This window comes from Myotis myotis, unplaced genomic scaffold (genome assembly GCF_014108235.1).
Source record: "Myotis myotis isolate mMyoMyo1 unplaced genomic scaffold, mMyoMyo1.p scaffold_m19_p_13, whole genome shotgun sequence".
NCBI classification, from domain to species: Eukaryota; Metazoa; Chordata; class Mammalia; order Chiroptera; family Vespertilionidae; genus Myotis; species Myotis myotis.
In genome coordinates this window covers 16,393,553-16,415,649 of record NW_023416317.1, presented here as the reverse complement: position 1 = coordinate 16,415,649, position 22,097 = coordinate 16,393,553, and the positions used below count along the sequence as shown (strand labels likewise).

At 48.9% G+C, this 22,097-nt stretch overlaps 1 protein-coding gene across 2 annotated transcripts in view; it reads left to right on the top strand.

Annotated features, from left to right (window-relative positions):
* Positions 1 to 22,097, top strand: part of CACNA2D3 (calcium voltage-gated channel auxiliary subunit alpha2delta 3) — an 809,032-nt gene that overhangs the window by 605,609 nt on the left and 181,326 nt on the right. For both annotated transcript variants that reach the window (XR_004971472.1, XM_036331880.1), the window contains 2 exons: positions 13,836 to 13,919; positions 21,865 to 21,936. Coding sequence is in view for 1 of the 2 variants with exons in the window: in XM_036331880.1 (XP_036187773.1) it covers positions 13,836 to 13,919; positions 21,865 to 21,936 (156 nt within the window). In the remaining variant the exon portion in view is untranslated. The remainder of the gene's footprint in view (positions 1 to 13,835; positions 13,920 to 21,864; positions 21,937 to 22,097) is intronic.

The window sequence follows — 22,097 nt, the reverse complement described above, 5'->3', positions numbered from 1 at the left end:
CCTGCCCTTCTCCGTCTCTGAGTCACTTAGCCATGTCCCTGCAGGCATTTCCTGGGATCCCATCTCAAGTAAAATCCTTGCTGTTGAATTCTGGGGTCAGGGTCTGCTTCAGAGAGAAGTCAAGCTAAGACACCAGTATGTCCACATTTCTCTGCAGAAATTGATTTGCTCTGCCCTAGAGCCTGGACTCCAGGCCTCCGTGCACCCACTTGGACCTTCTCATTAACACGGTGGCATTAAGCACATGTTCCACTCTGTTCCAGGCCCCTGCACAGGTTCCCACCACATCCCAGCCTGCTTGGAGAAGGCACATCTTTATGCCGTTCATCTCCGAGATGGCACTTGAAGGAAATTTGGTTTAGAGATAGGATTCTCTGCTGCTTTGTTGTTTGTCAGAAGAATTTGATGAGGACAAAGCTCCTCTCTGCACTGGACACACTCTGACCTTTGTTTCACTAGATTAATTTCATATCTAGAGTGCCCCATCTTGGATGATGAATTAGCAATAAAAAGCTCATCAAAATGTAATTACATGCAATGTGTTGAATAATGATCTCTTAAAAATTCCTATAGATTTGTCTGCACCTCCTTCCCCTGGTGGGGGAAATGAGGCTCGGCTGCTAGCTCCTAGCCTGGCTCAGGAATGCAGACCCTCGCCATGCCGAGGGACTGAGGCCGGAGAGCTGGCTTCTGTCATTGCCCAATGTCATCTAATTGATCAATTGCTTTTCTCCACATGATACAGTACACATCTTTATATAATTTAAAGGACCATCTCAACGGGCAGGAATAAACAGGAAATGGAAGCTCAAGGCAGAGTGAAGCCCTCACCTCCTCCATCTGCAGCAGCCTGTGGGGGCAGAGAGTTATTAATTAAAATGGTAACTGCCCAGAGGGTAGCAGCATGGAGGACTCCCGGGATGGGAGCTTTAAAGCTTCCTTAACTTTAAACTCCAGGAGAGAGGGTTCCTCCTTAAAACCAGAAAACAGAGCCACCTGTACCTAAGAGGAGGCTCCACGGAGCTGTAGAGTGAGGTTAGGTCTCCCGGCCCTGACTTGATTCTCTCCAGAGGGCTGCACTACGACTGGGAGAAAGCCTAGCTTTACCCTCAGTCTATCAGGGGGAGTCCTGTAAAACCTACAGCTGGGCCCTAGCTCAGTGGTTCTCAACCTTCCAGCCTTTTAAATACAGTTCCTCATGTTGTGACCCAACCATAAAATTATTTTCGTTGCTACTTCATAACTGTAATGTTGCTGCTGTTATGAATCGTCGTGTAAATATCTGATATGCAGGATGGTCTTAGGCGACCCCTGTGAAAGGGTCGTTCGACCGCCAAAGGGGTCGTGACCCACAGGTTGAGAACCACTGCCTAGCTGATTTGGCTCAGTGGATAGAGCATGGGCCTATGAACTGAAAGGTCCCGGGTTTGATTCAGGTCAAAGGCACATACCTGTGTTGCAGGCTCAATCCCCTGTAGGGGGCGTGCAGGAGGCAGCCGATCAATGATTCTCTCTTATCATTGATGTTTCTGTCCCTCTCTCCCTCTCCCTTCCTCTCTGAAATCAATAAAAATATATATTTTTAAAAACCTATAGCTGGGCTGACTGCGAATATCCCAATGATCTCAACAGGGTGAATGCCCACGCTCATTTGAATATCTGAAGAATTCAATCATTTGAATGCCAATGCATGTTCCTCGGGGAGTTTACATTTCAGAAAGACAGTGCATCTGAATCCCCATGAGAGCATTAAATTGCTATCTAATTAGCAGTCCCAAATTATATATATTTAAAAGATAATTAAAGGTTTGAAGGCTGTTGGAATAACTGGTTATACATTTAAATGAATCACTAGAAATTTGTTAGTAATGTGTGGAGTTTTCTTTTATTTCTTGCTTCCTCCTTTGAAGTTCAGTAGACCCAACCTCGCGGGGTTAAGTCTGGTAGTGGGAAGATAAAGGCAGCTGTTTTTAATTATTGCAGCTCAACCCTCCAAATAATTATAAGCAGCTGTCATTTTTTACATAATCCTAAATGATAAGACCCAAAGAATGCAAATAAAAAGGTTGAGACCATGGCTTTTTGGCCCAATAACTGAATGCCTACCATACCCTGAGCTGACCACTGCACTTCACTGAGGAGCTGCCTGGCCATGAGCTCTGCAGCAGCTGCCACGGGCACGTGTGTTTGGGCACGCACCTCCCATGTGCCACGTCCACGTTCTCGGTGGCATCCTTAGGGCAAAGGAGGCGCCCGCACATGTGGAATATTGACACAGGAAGGTAGTTTGGCTAAGCCGGGCAGGTTTTTAGGTGGAAGTTCTGGATCTCACTTGCCTCTTTCTCCTTGGGAGGGGCTCTCCCCCTGCCCTTGACTTAATGACACCCTCCCCCCCCACCACACACATACACACATTAATCGCATGATAGGCCACTCAGTAGCTGGCATTCCTTTGGCCTGGGGCTGCGGATCTCATAGGACTGAATGCTTTTGTGCACCAGCTGGCCAGGGTCAGAAACCCCAAAGGACAGGCTGCCCTGCCAGCCTCCACCCAGGTCGCTCTGGGGTCAAGTCTGAAGTTCAATGCTTTTCGTACCTGTTGCTCCCTGGATGGGTGGAGATCTCCTGAGGAACAAGTCAAGAGGGCATTGGCCATAGCCACATGACTTCTCCCTTTGGGGCCAGAGACTATGAAACCAAAGTACACACACACACACACACACACACACACACACACACACAGGAATGGGCAAAAGTAGGTTTACAGTGATGAGTGTGGGGAAACACTGTTTATTCTTGTGTTATTATTTATTAATTATTGTATTATTTTCCTTATGAACTGTAAACCTACTCCCCCCCCTCCTTTATGTGTGTGTGTATGTGTGTGTGTGTGTGTGTATTTTTTTTTTTAATGAAAAGATTTCTTTGAGAGGTTATTTGAAACTCAGCTCTGCTCAGTGTGGAATTACAGGGCGCCTGTTGATGACACCACAGGTCACCTGCCGTCACCCCCTTCCCATGCCCTGGCAGGAGACATCTCAGGCAGGCGCCAGGAGCACCCTCAGGTCCACAGGTACCTGGGTCTCCACGGAGCAGAGCATCTCTGAGGATAGGTGTCTGGGGTCAACATCAGCTCTACCACTGTTAGCTGGGCGACCTTAGACACATTAACCTACCTGGACTCAGTTTCCTTCGCTGAAACAATGGGGACAAAAATAGTATGAACTGCATGGGGTTGTTATAAGGATTAAATGACTTCATGCTCACAAAATGCCTAGAACAGGCCAGGCGCAGAGTAAGTGTCATACCAGTGTTTGTTAAGGGAGTACACACCCTCATTTGTTCATTTACTCTGTTCGCTCATCCATCAGATATTGTGGAGAACCTACTCTTTGCCAGCGTGTCCTGGGCCCTGTGAGTCAGCACTTAATACCAGGGCAGTGTGGTGGGTGTGGAGGCGGAGGAGGATGCGGGGTCCTGAACTGACCAAGGACAGGCCAGTGCGGGCTTCCCTGGGACCTGATGTCTCTGCGAGTCCTGAGGCGCCACTTGACTTTGAGTTGGGATAAAGAGGGTGGAAATAGATGGAGCAGTGTGTGCAGAGGCCTGAAGGCAAGAATGATAATGACCTTTGTGCAGCTGGCTCAGTGTAGCTGGAGAGCATGGCGAGAGGCAGGAAGTGGTGAGAGAGAGGCCAGAGCAGCGAGCACTCCCCCATCAAGGAGAGAGGTATCATGGGGGCTGACACTACCTGGTGTCAGAGGGATGGTGGCTAGAGGGATGGAGGGATGTGATTCACTTTCAAGAGACACTTACTTAGAAGCAATAGATGTGGCAGTTTGCTGCGTCCCATCTGCTTTGCCAGACCCACTGGCCTTTTTCTCTGATTACAGTGGCCTGTTCCAGCCTCTGCCCACATATCTGTGATCACAGACAAATATAAGACCCAGAGGACTCAGTCAGCCTTACCAGGGGCCTTCAGTTTTCCTCTGAGTCATGAGTGATGTCAGAGGTCTCTTGGGCTTAGTCAGACTAGCAAGCATCCAGAAACGTGTGTGTGTGTGTGTGTGTGTGTGTGTGTGTGTTTAAAGATATATCAGTAGAACTGAGGATCACATTAAAAAATATCAGAAGGAAACATTTTGCTCGCTCACCAGCCCAGTGGTCTGGATGGACCCAGGATGGGTGAGAGCCTACTGAGTTTGGTGGTCAGGAATGGCTAGGCCAGAGAGCAGGCGGCTTGAAGGGATGTCACATGCGTGTGTATGCTGCAAAGCCCTGTGTCCTGGGGGAGGTGCAGAGTGAGGGCTGCCCCAGGAGGAAGGGACAGAGACTCCAGCTGGAAGAATCAGAAACTGTCACGGAGGACGTGGCCACAGAGATGGATCCCTGCCTGTCTTCTCTTCTTCACAAGTTCCTAGAAAAAATTAGCAGAAAATGGAGGAACAAAATAAAGCTATCATGCCAAGCAGCTCCCCCAAAAAGCTGCACACACTCCCTCCCACCTGCGCATTTGACCAAGGCGTAGTGGTCAGACCTAGGGTGATACTGTCACAGGCATCCACCAGTCAAGGTGTGGAAGGAAGGATCCCTTGCCCTCTTTTCCGCATCTCTCTTCTTACTTCACTTGCAAATTCATTGCCAGCTCCCTGCCCTTTGTGTCACTTAGCACAAAAACCTTGAAGTTGAGAGATCTCCCCGTTCTCTTCTGATGGCCATCCCTGCAAGCTGGGATGCCGAGACTGGAGTCCTTTCCCCAGTGACAGGCTTGGGAGGCACACGCGGAAGGAGAAAGCCACCCACAGGAGGGCTCACTCTACAGAAAGTTCCAAGGCTAGCACATTGCGTTTCAGTGTTGGTTGATACTATTTTCTGATTTCACTTACAGGAATAAGGAAATACATTGTCTTCACAGTTTCTGAACTAGAACTTGTCTGACGGTTTCCACTTACTCAAGGTTTTGTGTTTTTTTGTTTTTTGTGTGTGGTTTTGGTTTTTTTGGGGTTTTTTTTTTTGATACATCGTTATTTTCTCAAAGTAATTGTGCCAAATAAAGTTCTGTAAATGCCACAAAAAGTTGCTTGTCAAATGTCAGAGACAAACTCTCAAATCATAGATGTCATCTCCTAAGGGCAGTGGTATTGGAAATCTCTATGTGAAACAGGGAATGTAATTGGCACATGGCACATGTGTGTGCTCCAGGACTGGGTGGCAGTCTGTTTGAAACTGTGACTTCCCTTTTGAAGGCTGTCTATCTTGCATCCACTTTTGCTCAGGAAACTTTAGAGCGGGTTTTGTCTCAAGGTGTCTAATATCAGAGGAGCTGGCTCCCAGGGGCCCGCAGGCACCTTTACTGTATTGTGTGTAGCATCCACGTGCTTTTCCCTTCTCTGCTGAGAGCTCATCGCCCCTTCGCCCGAGTCAGCAGAGGCCCCTCTCCTCCCTGCGTCAGGGTCCCCTGTCCCCGTCCCTTTGCTGGCACAAGTTCCTCCCACCTGGCCCCTCAGCATGATTTTCATTTTTATGGCTCACTTGCTCTCATAGGACAGACTGGCTTTTTGAGAAGCAGGATTTGAACCCAGCCGCCGAGCAGTAAGCGGAGTCTGACCCCCAAAAGCGGCGGCGGGGCTGGCCCCCTCCTCCCCACACACAGTGCCTGTGACTCACGGAGACTCAGAGGACACTGATTTAAGATAAAGGTCATTTGGGTTTTCAAAGCGGCCTGTTAATTGTTGTTTCTTTAAAAAATACCAAAGCTGTTTTAGATTTACAGCGATCAAAAGGGTTTTGTAATCACAGTAAGAGCACGAAGGACGTTTCATCTTCGAGACACTTAAAAACACTAATTAATGAGAGTGTGGTACCTTTCAGAAAAAGGAAAAGGCTCCTTGTCTCGACATGCCCGTTGCCTCTCCCCCACCTTCCGGGTGCTTCCGGACACACCCTCGTGGCCTGCTTTCCCTCCGGCGTATCTGGGCTGCTCATCTCCCCTTGAGCAGGAAAGACTTCATCTGCGAATACAGAATCATCAGCATTTCTCTCCTGGCCTACCATCCGTGTCACCCAGGCACGCATCTTCTCCAGCGGAGCCCATTGTGGAGGGGCAGCGCGACTTCATGGTGTCACCGGGCCCTGCACGGCTTCTCTGAGGCCAAGCATTGGGTTTTGGTCACTGGGTGTCGTATAAATAAGACATCATACATCGGGCATGTGACTCGCATGATACTTAGCTTGCTGCACTCACTCAGTTTATTGTAATTGTCCTTGATCTAAAATGGATGCTTGCATCCTTGGCTATCAAGGCCGATTTCAGGGCGGCCTGAATGAGTCCGCTGTAAACAGAGACAGGGCTGGCTGGTGAGAGCTGGCGTACAGAGTGGTTCTGCAACCAGCCGTGTGCCTGCTAAGCGCAGTCCATCCATCAGTAGTTGCCGTCGGGGCTGAGGACATGCGTTGGCAAGGAGACCACATCCAGGTGCAGTGCAGAGGGAGGTGGAGACCGGAGGCTCAGAAACCAGGCAGAGTTGGCTTTGAATCCGAGTCCCTGCCTATTAGCCTGTCACCAAGGGACCTGCATCCCTGGGCTCAGCATTTTCCCAGCAGGGAAGCGAGGGTCCCTCCATTGGAGCTGGGAGAATTAGATGAGATATGACCAAGCACAGTGCCTGGCACAAGTCTTCATGACAACGAGAGGTTGTTACAAGGGTAAAGCTGGCCAGCAAAAATGTTTGCTTTGTTTGTTTGTTTTTTGCTAAAGGCAGTGACTTAGAAAGCAGAACAGATTGTCAGATTGTTTGCTACATTTTATGAATTTCTTGTTAGAGAAACAATGAACTTAGAAAACTGAAAACAGCGACTGCTTCAAAGTCCTTATCCGTGGGAAAGAGAGCAGAGTATCGAGTGATGATCCCTGCATTGTGGGAGTGAGGGCAAAATATTTTTTTCATTTCTTGCGCTTTTCATTTTTTTTTTTCAAATTTTCTTGCAAAAATGTTTTCAATTTTTTTTTTTCAGAAGAAAATAAAAACATAGCAATACGCAAACTGCTTAAACTGTAGCCAGGAGAACAGTGACTGATACCAGCTACTGGGAGCCCCTTTTCCTCGGGTCCCCTCCACGGAGGCTGGACATACTGTGACAGTCACAAACCTTGATTTGCAGACTGTAGGAGAGAAGGCCTGTCTGGCCACCTGGTCAGGAAACCACGTCCTTATATGAGAACTTTCCCTTTGACCTTGAGAAGAATTGGCCAGCTTGCCAGGCTGAACTGTTTCTTTAAAGGAATAAAAGGAGTAATAAACAACTGTACTGTTAAGACCTATTTTATTCTGTGAATGCACTCTCTAGGGGTGAGCTCAGTGATGTAGGGGCTGCCATATCTCAGCAATGACATTAGCAGTTTAGAGAGCTGGCCAAGTGGGCATGTTCTCAAGCCCTGTTTGCTAGGACATACTGTGTGCTCAGCCATGCTTGTACTCATTTGCTTCTCCACAGCCCTGTGAACTAGAGGCTGTTACCTTCATCTTAGAGGCTAGCAGGTGCACACTAGGCCCAGGGGAGCCCAGACAAGTGCACACCAGCCCAGAGGAGCTCAGACAAGTGCACACCAGCCCAGAGGAGCTCAGACAAGTGCACACCAGCCCAGAGGAGCTCAGACAAGTGCACACCAGCCCAGAGGAGTCCAGACAAGTGTACATTAGCCCCAGGGGAGCCCAGACAAGTATACACTAGCCCAGAGGGGCCCAGACAAGTGTACACTAGCCCAGAGGAGCTCAGACAAGTGCACACCAGCCCAGAGGAGCCCAGACAAGTGTGCATTAGCTCCAGGGGAGCTCAGACAAGTGCACACTAGCTCCAGGGGAGCCCAGACAAGTGCACACTAGCCCAGAGGAGCCCAGACAAGTGCACACCAGCCCAGAGGAGCCCAGATGAGTGCACACCAGCCCAGAGGAGCCCAGACAAGTGCACACCAGCCCAGAGGAGCCCAGATGAGTGCACACCAGCCCTAGGGGAGCCCAGATGAGTGCACACCAGCCCAGAGGAGCCCAGACAAGTGCACACTAGCCCAGAGGAGCCCAGACAAGTGCACACCAGCCCAGTGGAGCCCAGACAAGTGCACACCAGCCCAGAGGAGCCCAGGCAAGTGCACACCAGCCCTAGGGGAGCCCAGACAAGTGCACACCAGCCCAGAGGAGCCCAGACAAGTGCACACCAGCCCAGAGGAGACCAGACAAGTGCACACCAGCCCTAGGGGAGCCCAGACAAGTGCACACTAGCCCAGAGGAGCCCAGACAAGTGCACACCAGCCCAGGGGAGCCCAGATGAGTGCACACCAGCCCAGAGGAGCCCAGGCAAGTGCACACCAGCCCAGAGGAGCCCAGATGAGTGCACACCAGCCCTAGGGGAGCCCAGACAAGTGCACACCAGCCCAGAGGAGCCCAGACAAGTGCACACCAGCCCAGAGGAGCCCAGATGAGTGCACACCAGCCCTAGGGGAGCCCAGACAAGTGCACACCAGCCCAGAGGAGCCCAGATGAGTGCACACCAGCCCTAGGGGAGCCCAGACAAGTGCAAACTAGCCAAAAGAGTACACAGCCTGTAGATGAAAACCTGATGGGAGTGGGAGACTGACGCTGGGCCCTGGTTTTTAACTGCTCTCCTAACTGGCCTGATTCACTGGTGGTGAATCAAGATGTGCTACTCGAGGGCGGGAGATTATCCTTTTCTGACAGCTTCTCCATGCCTTCCCAAAGCTCACCTGGGCCTGTCTCAGTGCCTGATAAATATTCAGTGTCCAACAGTACTTTGGGGTGTGTAGGTGAACAAATGAGCAAGTGAGGGCACAAAGGGTTGAAGGAGTGAAGGAATGAAGTGGCCATCAGCCCCCACTCTCTTCATGGAGGAGAGAGGCCGTGCCTTCTTTCCTTCTCTGAAGTGGCTGCTAGGCCTCTGAGATGAGAGGAGGCCAGGACCTCGGGCGATGTGGCCAAGGTGTTCACCAGCTGAGGACCGTGGCTGCCCTGGAGGAGAAACATCTGCCCAGACAATGGCTGGCTCCCAGCCCGCGGCCATACCCTTCCTGCAGATGGCATTAGCTTTGGGCAACGCTTCTTCCTCTCCAGTTGTGGGCCTCCCACCCCATCTCCTTCCTTCCTGTTGGCAGCGCGGAGCAGCACGTCCCGTGTATCAATTATTAACACACACATTATTTGTTTCACAGAGGCTGCATGGATGTGTGTGGCTGATTTCCTCTGGCCCTTCCCAAAAGAACACAGAAAAACCAAAGGCATTTTGGGGTTTTTTAAAACCAACATGAACATGGCCACCACTGTAGCCCATCCCATTACGCATCCAACGTGGGTCCGCAGGTAACACAGGCGCTCCTATCCAGACCGTCACCACTGCAGGAAGGCCTGGCCCTTCGCACACCCCCAGATGGTTCCAGCTTCCTCCTCAGATGGGTGCCCCTCTGGTCCCATCCTCCTAGGCCACAGGCTGGCTTGTGTGTTCACCACATCTGGCCTTTATTTAAAACTCCACCTCAAAGCATTTCATAGCACAGAATATCTTTCCTTATTAAATTCTCCCTCACATATTTTTTTCATAAAACAGGCACCAAAAACTACAAACCTACCTGTGGCTCTCAAAGTATCTGTTTATAAACCTTTGGAAACCGTTTGCAATTCGTTAATCACATTTTCAAAGGAAGTTACAGATTACAGATACACTAACAAATGCCATATACAGTGCCTCGGCCCCAGTAACAAGATCCTCACGCAGGGAAGAGGGAGAGGGGCTGGTGGACCTGGGGTTTGTCCCAGTCCCAGTCCCATGGGAGAGGGGAGAGATGGCCTGGGAGATTTGAGAATTTGGTTCTTTTTCTGTCTCTCTCTGTCTGTGGCCACACACATATGTCCTCTCAAGGGGAAAATAGGTACAGAGGATCAGCCTGTTTCAACATGCAATTTGTCTCGATTAGCATTAATGTAATCGACGGGTTCCCTATAGGAACACCAAATCACATGTTCCTAAATAATCATTAAAGTACCAAAGTTTGTGAACAGTTCACTTAAAGCGTACTTTTAAAGTAGTTCATTTTAGAAGAAGAAAATAAACACTATACAAGTCAGAACCCTGTTGACTACCTATGCTTGAAATTCAAGCCAGCTTTTACAAATCTTTAAAAAGGGAAGGAGGGTCATGTGGAGAGAATGTATTGGTACATGAAACATCTGAAAGAATACGGATTTCAGGCACAGCTTGATTCAGGTGTGCATACCTGGTTTCAGGGCTTGCTTCATATCTATTCTCTGCTTTCTCTGCCCCGACATCATTCTCAGGAAGTAGTGGCCGCAGTGGCCAGGAGGAGCTCAAATTCACATCCTCGCACCTTAATGATGCTGGTGGATGGAGAGCCTCTTTCTCGGGGCAAATCCAGGAAAGCATCCCAGATAGAGTCTCAGTTGGGTTGGCCTGAGTTATGTCCCCGTCTCTGAAGCAATCTCCGTGTCCTGGAGGGATCTGGGTCTTCCTCCCATGCTCAGGTCACTTGTCTACCCCTGAACCAAGGAGATCTTACCTCCACTGGAACTACATTTATTGAGAGTAGGGTCAAGGGGTTCCCTATAGGAAAAAATGAAAGATGACCATGTAAGTGGGGGGCGGAGGGGATGGATGGTGACAATCTGTAGCACAGGTGTCTTCCTAAAGAAAGTCCAGTCTCTGGCCATTTAATATGTTTATTAATGGGGGAAATGACAAAGGTCACTATCAGGTCATTATGCTAGCGCTTACTCATCATTCCCAACCTGTTTCATATATCATCCGACCATTGGCTTTTTTCCTTTTCTCACCCAAATGAATCACCTGGTTATATCACTATATTCTAAAGGAGCTCACCCATTACTAAAGACACACATGGAAAGTGGTTCAGACCTTACACATGCCGGGTTAAGGACACATTGCAGAGGGCCATTCCTACAATGGGGTTCTGGAGGGAAGATCCCAGCTCGGTCTGTTTCTCAGTGAAATTCAACTACGGGGACTTGCTGGACTAGGGTGGCTCATTGATCCGTATTCTGGGAAGTCTTACTTCCCCTGACTCTCTAATCTCTTCAAGTTTCATGAATACCAGGAATATAATGTACTGCATTTCTTGAGTGGTTATTTAAACAATGCAGAAAAGACATGTTAGGAATGGTTGGAAACCCAGGGTTCTCTGCAGTTGCACTTGTGCCAGGTGCCATCTAAAAGGACTTGGGTTCTTTAGCACAAGTACCCATTTTTCTACCGGGAGTGTTTGAGTCACAACTTGGTGTTGAGTATACAACTCTCGGTGTGTAAGATACACACCAGGTGAAGACATATGTGTGTGCTTGTCTGACATTATCCTCTTCAACAAATCTCTCCAACCTGTCTATGGTTTGCAGAACAGTGACCTGCAAAATTATTGCATGGGTCCCCTTCATTTCATGGAAGTGAAATATTAGCCAGTTGCATACAGTGAGCCTATGTCTTCACCAGGAGGGCCAGGGCTCTCAGGAATCGTGCTAGCTACATATTAAGGGTTTATTTTGTGCCTGGGAATGCGTTCCCCACTTCACATATAGCATCTATTTAATCCTCCCAACCTCCCTTGGCTGTGGACGTGCTCCTATGTTTCCCATTGGCAACTGAGAAAAAGGGGCTTGGAGCAGCTGGGCACCTTGCTCAGTCACATGCCTGATAAGGGGCAGGACCACTGTTCTCCTCTCTTCTAACAAAGACAGATGGGTATTTTTTCTAAGGCTGAGGGAGCATTTGGTGCTCTGGACCTTGGGATTTTTTAAAGTTTCTTGGTCAGGAGGTGTGGAAGGTGGGGGTGTCCTCCTCCTACTGGCTATATGATCTTATCTATCTTGTTCTTTGATGTGTGATTTAACGTGTTAGAGCCCATTTTCCTATATGCGTGATGGGCAAGGAATTGACCTCCCAGAGGCAGAAGGTGATAAACTGTCAGCAAGTCCTTGGGAAAGAATGTCCAATAAATAGAGGTTGAATAAATGAATAAAGGGGCACTTTGAAGCAACCAAAGGAAGTACTTCCACCAAAAAGACAGTTCAGACTTAGCATTAGGCTACCCAAGAAATTGTGACGGTTCCCCTTTAACAGTCAGAATCTGGGCTGCGTGAACTTCTGGAGTGCCTGCTGACTCTGTGATGGCTCTTACTAAAATGGGACTTGGCCCATGAGCACAGGTAACAATGGTCCAAGAATGTCTGAATCACACCTCCTCACTTAGACTCTAGCGACAGCTCCCTGCCCTCGTCCTGTTCCTCCCACTCAGCTGGCCTGGCTCTCCTGAGCACAGAGCTGCCCTGCATACACGGACTTTCCATGACAGGATCCAACTGAGAGTCTGCTATCATTTACAGCGGCTTCTGAGGGAAGCACTTCCCCTCCTCTTCATCTGGAGCGGGTCTGATGTCATAGAACTCACCGTGGACGCTGTTCATCGGAAACCTGGGGGCAGGGAGGGAAGGCCGGTGAGCAGGGCTCATCAGGGCCCTGCCCCTTGGAGGCAAGGTGGCCTCCCCAGATGTTGGGGGTGGGCAGTCTCCACAGATGTCTCTGGGTTCCAGAAATTCAGCCAAAATGAAGAAGGCAAGAGGCTAGGGGACCACCTCACCCTGCTTGGCCGCACAGGGGCTCTCCATCCGGTCTCTCTCCCTCAGACGTCACTAGGGCCAGGTTGGACCTGTCTGGTTCCACCTGTGGACAGGGATTTTCTCCATCACGTCTGATGTGCCCTCAGCACCAGTCTCCATAGTAGCCAATGTTCAAAGTGGTAACTTGTGGTTTCAGAGTCTTAGAATCTTATCAATTAAATCCAAAGATGGACAATTTCGAGAGAAAAGCAAACAAGAAAAGGCTGTACATACATACATTTTCCCCAGTCTGACGTTAGCCGTATCTTACTGTACAGGGGTCCCTTCTCCTCAGCCTGCAGTAGAGGGCAGACTTTCCCACATTATAAGCACCCACCAGCCAACATTGAAGACCAGAGACAGGAGTGTCCAGACCAGGAACATCCGGTTGATAAAAGGGTTGGCTTGCAGGGTGACTAACGCCAGTGATTTAGGGGGGAAATCCTGAAACCACATGCCCAGTTATGAATGCACTCACCCACTTTTCCAGAGAAATGCCCCAATGGCCTTTAGATCTGGCAGCGATTCCCAACACCCACATCCAGCCCGGGGAGGCAGCGTGCTGAGCTCAGCACTGCCGGGGCCACTGGGGTGGCAGGTAGAAGTTTCTGTGTGTCTGCACACGTTACTAGAATGTTGAACCCTCCTGCGGAGACTGGTGCTTTTGTAGCCTAACCAAGGGTGTGGAGTACATTGAGATAAGAGGTAGAGTGGAGAAGCATAAAACATAGAAGGACGCCACTAGGTATTTGATACCATGTGTAAGACGCCCTTTTCTGTGTTTTAAATGGGCGGTTTTAGAGCCTTGTTGTGGAGGAAAAGGCTCTTCCCCATCTCACATACAAGCCCTCTGAGGAGGGGAAACTCTGATTTGCATCTGGTGATTTAGAGCCATGAGGTTCAGTAGGTAAGTTCATATCAAGCAGAGAGTTGGCTTGCATATTCTCCCAGCTCAGAGCCAATGTTCGTAGACGTCTGGCCTCAGCTTTCCTGCCTTTCAAACCTCTAGGACTGGTACCCGGCTAGGCCTCTCATTGACGCCCCTCCATTCATGGTCCCCATCCTCAGAACAGGACTCAGGAGGATAAAGGTTGCCCTGCTGGTCGTCTCATGGAAGTGTTTTCTCTTTCTGTCTCTTCCCCTTGGTAGTACGAAGAAGGGAAAAAGCGAAGGAAACCTAACTACAGTAGCGTGGACCTCTCCGAGGTTGAGTGGGAAGACAGAGACGATGTGGTAAGTGATTTGTTTTCAAGCCTGGTGAGGAGGGAGCTCCATTGTACCCACTTCTGTACCTGGAGGCTGCCCCAGGAGCCAGCAAGAGGCCTACCAGAGGGACACCTGGCCACCCGAGGGAGCAGAGACAATGGGCCCTTGTACTGAGTTTGGAGTTTATAACTCTCCTGCTGGTCAGACTGGTGCCGACAGGCCAGCCACCAGCCTGCTTTGCACAATCTGCAAAACCACCCCCTGGTGGGCTCTGGTCCCTTCTGCATGAATCCATACGCCTCTTCAGTGCACTTGGTGGGACCATCCCTGTCAGGGAGCCTGGGTGGGGGGCTCTGCCCTGGGCAAAGTCAGGGTCAGAGCTCACCTGTCAGGATTTCATGTTTCTGCTTGGTGGGCCACCCCCTTTCCTAGGCAGGAAGAGCCTTTCCTCCTTCGCAGGCCATTACAAAAGCCACATATCCATTTTCCACACAGATTCAGGCGCTGGTACTGCATCCAGAACTTCCCTAGGCCCACAGCTTAGCCCCGTGATACGTCATCATTAAGTCAGACTTGTTAGACATGGCTGCCTTTGTGTAAATGCTGGCGGATGGTGCTTATTTAAATCATAACTATCCAGGTGTTTCTGTCCTCATTCTTGCCCTTCACCTTCTCCCCGTTGTCTCCTATTGCCTCTGCCAAGGCCATGTTCTTCTGCCCGCATCCTCCCTGACTTGTTGGGGCCCTCTCTTAAGTGTCACTATTGGGTCTGCATTGTTCCCATCCCTCACTCTGTCCTGCTCTTCAGAGGGCTGTTGGCAGAGCCATTGAAGTCCCCAGGCTGGGTTCTCATGCTTCCAGAAATGTGGCTGGCCTGGCAGTTCCCTCGCTGTAGCTTTCTTCTCCCGTCCTCACTCCCCAGACATCTCATCCAGCATAAATCGCGATTTTCTTTCTTGTTTACAAAGTGCCAAAACCATTTCTGTTTCATAATGTAACCTATTTCCTTCTACGTCTGTACTAGAAGTACTAGAAGTCTTTTTAAACTTCTACTAGAAGTCTTTTTAAACCCAGGTTCAGACAAAATGATTTTGTTGTTTGATAAGAAGCGACTTCCTCATCTGCACTCTTTAGCACACACAAGGGGTCAGTGGCCTGGTAGAGTTTTACATTTTCATGTTCTTACACATTGTCATCAGGGTTCATGTCAGGTTCTTTGGATTGTGCTGCACCTAATGTATATGTCGTTTCTTTTCAACCTGCTCATCCCAAGAATCAGACTAGCCCAGCCGTGAGGAGAGCAGCTCAGGGATGAGCCCACCTGGGTTCAGATCTGCTGCTTGCTGGCTGCTGGCCCTGGTCAGCAATGATCCTGTCTGCACCTCAATTTTGTTTCTTGTTCTTTAGTTTTGTACCATTAAATGAGTCTAATGATAATAGTAACTACCTCATAGAGCTGTTTTGAATATTAAATGTGTTGGTATGTTGAACAATTTAAATGAAAGTACCCGTGTGTCGGCACGGGGAGCGCTATGAGTGGCACCATCATCGGTCCTCAGGAGACCTTCTCATCAGCCCGTGTCCTGTGGGCTTACAGTTGCTAAACTGTCTCAGGAATCTCCAAAGGGTGCCTCCCATTGTTTCCTTTCTCTTCCATCTTCACTTTACCTGTTGTTTATTGTGCCTTCACTGGACCTTTAGGCTCTCTCTCCCAGAGGCATGAGCTTGTCAACATGCTTCCCATCCCTTCCTCATTCCCACTTTCATGAATGTGGAGGGTGGACTTAATGATGCTGGTTCTCACTCCAGAGCCCCGTGTCCAGGAAGCATCCCTCAGCTGGTCACTAGTCAACCGCTCGACTGACACTCACTTCTCCTGGGCCTGTGACTGGAGGACACTGATTACATGGCTCACTGTCGGCATCACCTGTGCCCAAGTTAGTCTATTGTGAGGTGATATCTCCTTTTACTAAGGATGGTTTGGAATATGCCCGTATTCCCTTGCCTCATCTTCCTTTCTCACGGGAGCTGCAGAGTGTCGAGTTCCCATCCCTGTGTGTGTCCTTCACCTTCATCTGACTCACAGCTGGGTCTGGGCGTCCACCCGAAGAGTTCCTGCATCCCCAGCAAGTCCAATGCTCTTGCTCTGCACAGATGGGTCTTTGGTTGTCTCTTTGCTTTGGGTCTCCTATCTTGTCTTGTCATCTTGGGAGACCAGTACATTTGAAATGTTTCTTCACTATCAACATGCTCAAGTGGAAACGTCCAAGTCGCCATTTCTCTCCCAGGAACTTGCACTCCACTGATTGGAGAATTCTGGAATCTGCAACAAGAATCTTTGTGAAATCTACACAAGGTCCCATATGCCCATGTGCCTACCATTGGTGTTTGCATGAAGTAGCAAACAGCAGGCTTTAGGTTAAGATCTGGGAAAGACCAGGAAGTCAGAAGTCATTTAGGAAGAAGCAGCGCTAGGCTGCCTGGCTGCAGAGAACTTCTTGGAAGAGGCACCCTCCTTCTCTGGGCAACTAGGCTTTCGTTGAATGTAATGACCATGTTTATAACACAGATCCTATGTACTTCTGAAAAAGGTGTGAGGTCACAGATACTATTATTATTATTATTATTATTATTATTATTATTATTATTATTTATTGTTCACATATACTATTAAAACACATGCAAAAAAAAAAAGACTGGATAAAATTTTAAAAAATTTTAAGATCAGAAATCATTTACAGGAAAATGAGTGAGACTTCTGGCTCCAGGGTGAGCCAGGCACCATGTCAACAATATGATGAGTAGGACAGCTCTGGTGGGCACGGTGAGCCAGGAAGTGAGCCTGACACATGCAGAGCCCAGACTGAATCCTGGTGCTAATCACCTCCTAGACGGAAGAGGTACCTTTAAGTTCCCAGAGATGGTTGAAGGAATTGAGGGTGACTTTTATCTTATTCTTATTATCTGTTAGTCGTTCCCAGAATTTCCACCACAAGCAGGATTATTTCTATAAACAGAAGGAAGCTGATATCAGTAGGAGCTCCCACACATTGAATTCTCCCTACAGGCCAGTACTGTTCTAAGTGCTGTCTGTAGACCAACTTGTTTATTCCCCATAACAACCCTGAGATATTGATGTGATTGCTGTCCTCATTTTACAGCTAAAGAAACTGAGGCAAGGATTGCTCTAATGGTCCAAGAGCACTGAGTGTGGATTCCACGCCAGGCATCTGGCCCCAGTGCTCTTGACCATGTTGGTATGACTTAGAAGGAGCCCTTGAATCCAAGAGTCCATGGAGACACCCTGTATCAGTGCCTTATATGCATCATCCTCCCCTAAGTGGTACAGAAAGGACGGGGTGTGCCTGGCACATAGCTGTTGAACAAATGCTACGATGGTGGTGTGAGTATGGCCCCATCTTGTTCTGCCTTGAGTCCAGCTGAAATCCCTTGTGTTGCAGTGTAAGCCTTATTTCTCCCCCGCAACCCCCCAGCAACTCACTTCTTACCTGGGATGATGCTGATGGAAAGATTCCCCTGAGTCTTTTCTTTCCAAAGCCCTAGAGACCTCTTCTCCTGCAATGTATTTCTGAGACCTTTGGCTGTTTAGTTTGTTCTTTACACCTATTCCTGTACCTCTTCAGCTCATGGTTGAGCCTTGGGCCCCCAAACCAGCACAGCATGCCTGGGAGCCCAGGCTGAAGCAGGGAGAGAGAGAGGATTTTGTTGTACAAGTACTCTGTGTCTGAGTCTGTTTTCACCTTCCGGGTGAAGGCTGGCTCAGGAATAACAGACCTGTTTCTCCACTGTCCTCCCTTCCCCTTGAACCTGTTGGCTTGGCCAGGGTCACACCCATTGGGGCCAGAAGCGTTTGCCTCCTGTGCATCGGCAAAGGTGAGGCTCCTGATCTGATGTGGATGATGAACCTCCGATTAGGAAAATGAGTACTCTTTCTATAATTACACACAAAACCTAAGGTGATCAGGGATTCTCTGGGGGAAGCTGCAGGCTCACAGTGGAACTGGAAGTGTGGCCACCAGTCATCGTTAGTCACGTGGGTGCTTTGAGTGGTCAGCTAAGTTGCCTCGGCTTCAAGGTGCAGGTGAAGGTCAGACCCTCTGGGGCTCCGGAAGCACTTCTGATGTCTGATCCGGCTAAGGCAGGGCCAGGGAAGGGGGTGCTTCCTGGAGACCCAGGACCCTGATCCAGTTGCCAGATTCTTGTTTTCAGCCTGCAGAGGTCTGTCCTGTATCTTAGGAACCACGCTGGGGTGAGAGCTGCTGTAATGCTCACTGTATGGGCACAGTAGCAAATGCTGGCTCTCTGATAGGGAAACATAAAGGTATGTCATTGATATTTTAATTTGCCTTTCTTTGACTGTTTGTCAAGTTGAACACCTGCACATGTGACTTTTTAAAATATATTTTTACTGATTTCAGAGAGGAAGGGAAAGGAAGAGAGAGATAGAACATCAATGGTGAGAGAGAATCATTGATTGGGTGCCTCCTGCACACCCCCCATTGAGGATTGAGCCTGCTACCCAAGCCTGTGCCCTGACCAGGAATCGCACCCTGACCTCCTGGTGGGGCTGCACAGATGACTTTTGACGGCTACATAACATTCTGACATGAGCACACCCCAACTCCTTTGGAGACGTCCCTTGCCAGGCCATGTTCATTGCTTCAGTTGCTCCTGTGGTAATCCAGGTGGTGGTGGGGTTGAGGGAAATCAGACACTCTGGGCAGCATCGCTGACCATGCCCTTCCTGCTGGGTGGGAACTGATAGCATTGTCACTCCCCTCCTCTTTTGCCTCCTCTCTGGGTACCACCTTGAAACCCAGACCCTGTGGCTGGTGGTAGCCCTGACTTACCATAGCGCTCAGGCGAGCTGTCCCCTTCTCCAGCCTCACTCTCCTAGGATGGAAAACTGACATTTCTGTGCTCCAGCCCCACAGTGCTGCTCCGTCACTGGACAGCCTATTGAAAAAGCACCAACCCCTTTCCGTCCTCTGGCAGTGAGGATGGAAAACCAGCTTCCCGCCAGCCCCAGGCCGTAGGGCCTCAGCCGGTGGGAGAGCCTGCTGGAACATCAGACCTCAAACTACTGCCTGGTCAATGTGTAAAACATTTCCTTTGATTTAAAAAAGAAAAAAATGGCCAGAAATAGCAGTAAAATTATTTTTTTCTATTAATACTACACAACTTTCATATTAATGCTTTAAATTTGTCCAAATGCTTTCTCTCCTGATTTGAAAAGCAGAACAACGTGGGTTCAGGGGGCAGAGAGCCTGTGTGGCCGTGGGTGAGTGTCGTAAAGCCATGCCTCAGTCCCCCCCCCCCCGCCCCCCCACCCGGAAAGCAGGGATAATAATGATCCCATAAGATGATTCTGAGACTCTTAAAACCTGTGCCTGGCACATAGTAAGAGCTCAGTGTCTGTCATATTACCCAAGCCTCCTAAGCCTGCTATACGATTTACACAGCACCCAGCAGGACCCCGGGGGTCTGGAAGTCCTCACTCATGAACACTTCCAGCGGGATGAATGAAGCTGAGAAAACTGAGCCACAGAGAGGTCACGGGACAGTGGTGTAGTCATGGTGAAGCCTGACACGTGAGCTGTGACATCCTGCGTTACTTCCCTTTCCCGTGGCTGGCTCTTTTCAGTCGGTGCCAACCTGGAGGTGGCCACGAGCAGCAGCTCTCAACCTGAGGAATGAGGGGATAGTCACCAAATTCATTCGGTGGTTTCTGAGCAGCAGGGAAAGGCAATGGGGGATCTGTAAGATCAGGAGACACCAGGCTGCATCAGAGAAGCTATAGTTCTCACGCGGCTCACCATCAAGAAAGTCTAAAAACACTGGTGTACAGCACGGGCATCAGTGCCAAGCACACTAGAGTTTAAATCCTGATTCATGATGCTATTGAGAGGGGTCTGACAGTAAAGAAAGCGAGGGGGGTGATGAGGAAGATGGAGGGCAGCCAACGTTGACTGAGTGCCAAGGGGGCACCAGGCGCTCTTGTCAATATTAGCTCCTCTGATCCTTCCTAAACCTCTGTGAGATGGGTGCTGTCATTAATTCCATTTTGCAGAAAGGAAACTGAGGCTCAGAGGGATAATTGATGGGTCTAGGACAGTGATGGCGAACCTATGACACGCGTGTCAGAGGTGACACGCGAACTCATTTTTTTTTGGTTGATTTGTCTTTGTTAAATGGCATTTAAATATATAAAATAAGTATCAAAAATATAAATCTTTATTTTACTATGGTTGCAAATATCAAAAAATTTCTATATGTGACAGGGCACCAGAGTTAAGTTAGGGTTTTTCAAAATGCTGACACGCCGAGCTCAAAAGGTTCTCCATCACTGGTCTAGGATCACAAAGCCGGTTCCAGGGTTCATCCCTTCACTACAGTGCTATCCTGCCCCACAGGCTGGTGTTCAGTAAGTGTAACCTACTTTCATTCGTATTGAAGAAAGGGGGAAGACCAGACTAATAATCTAAGCATTTGCCTCGAGAAAGCTGAGAAAGCACCCATGACCCTAGCCCAGGATCCTCCCAGGCCCCCGCTGACTGCTCTGTGCTACGGGGAGGTGGGGTGAGGAGGCACGGAGGGTGGGGAGGCTTACCTAATCTCTGTCTTGCCTGGGGAATGTGAGAGGGGAAGGTCCCAAATGGCTTTAGGCAGGCACCAGAAAGAGGAAAAATGAAAACCATGTTAAAGATAAATGGAGCCGTTCTTAAAAGTTAGAAAGTAGACTTAATTAGGACCAGCTCTCCCTATCCAAAACCACAAAAGTTAAAATGGGAAAATATTTCCAGAAATGCCCATTATGTGTTGTTCAAAAATATCTAGAGTAAAAAAAATATATGTTTTATTTTATGCATGCCTCCAGATAAAAATTATGCTTTTACCCTGTCTCACAGAAGAGGGGAATGCAAACCCAGATCTAGACACCCCGAATCAGATCGAGGTTGCCTGCAAGTGTTGCAGTTTTCTATCACCTAGATCTTACTCAAGCTCCTCAAAGAAAAGAGGGGCAAGGGTGAAAAAAGCAAAACAGAAAGAAAACCCAGCACAGGGCTGGGAAGGAGCCTTTCCTGACAGGCTGTGGCATGTCAGCATCTGCTCCTGTTCCATTAAATGGCCTTCCCTGTCGTCTCCCATTGGTACCCATGACGGCACATCTTTCATCACTGTGTCTGCTGTCCTTCTCTGAACTCACGGAAGGGCCACACGTAATTAGGAGAGGTCAGCCAGGGGTGGGGGAGGGAGCCAGGCACCCTGCTCCGAGGGGACCTCCAGAAATCAGATAGAAGGTTGCCCTGTTCCCTGCCCATCAGTGTCAGCGAAGCCATTAATTGGCCCTGATTTCTCCAAGAACATTTGGTGATGATTCATGCTATGAAAAGCTAATCCCTGGCTTCCAAATGGTTGGCCGTGTGTGTGTGTGTGTGTGTGTGTGTGTGTGTGTGTGTGTGTGTTTGAAACTACTGTGTAGGAAAACGCCTTTAATGCACATTTTGAAAAGTTATTTCTCCATGATAAACCAATGCCCTTTTTGGGAATATAACATATTCCAAGAGACATTCTTGCTCCTTGAGTGTGTTGGGGGTTTGTCCTTGGACTTGTCAACATTGCATAGGCTTTTCTGTCGGTATTGCCTGAGGTTTACCCCAGCACCCCAAATTGAAGTTGAGAGTCATTTATTTATTTATTGTAGTTAGCCTCTCTCCCCTTGTCCAACAGCCATTGGGTGTTGATTCTGCAGGAGCCCTGTTTCCGAGGTCTGAGTGCCACATGCAGACTCACCATGGAAGCAGCCAGGATGCGGCAGGAAGCAGCCCAGATCCGTCTCACCTCTGCTTTGCACAGGCCTCCATTGTGCCACTGGGCCGGAGGGTGCAAGGTGCCCCTGTGGCTTGGTAACCCAGGGGAGAACTAACACTATTTTCTTTTATCATTTTAGTTACGAAATGCCATGGTGAATCGAAAGACAGGGAAGTTTTCCATGGAGGTGAAGAAGACAGTGGACAAAGGGGTACATTTTTCTCAAACATTCTTGCCACTTAATTTAAAACAAACCACTGTGAAAAATTAGCTTTTGAAAGCTCTATCTGGAATAAATATCTTTCGCTGAGATCATTTTTCTCTTGTCTTTACTTATCTCAAACAAGATTCATGTAGTACTGTTAACCTGAT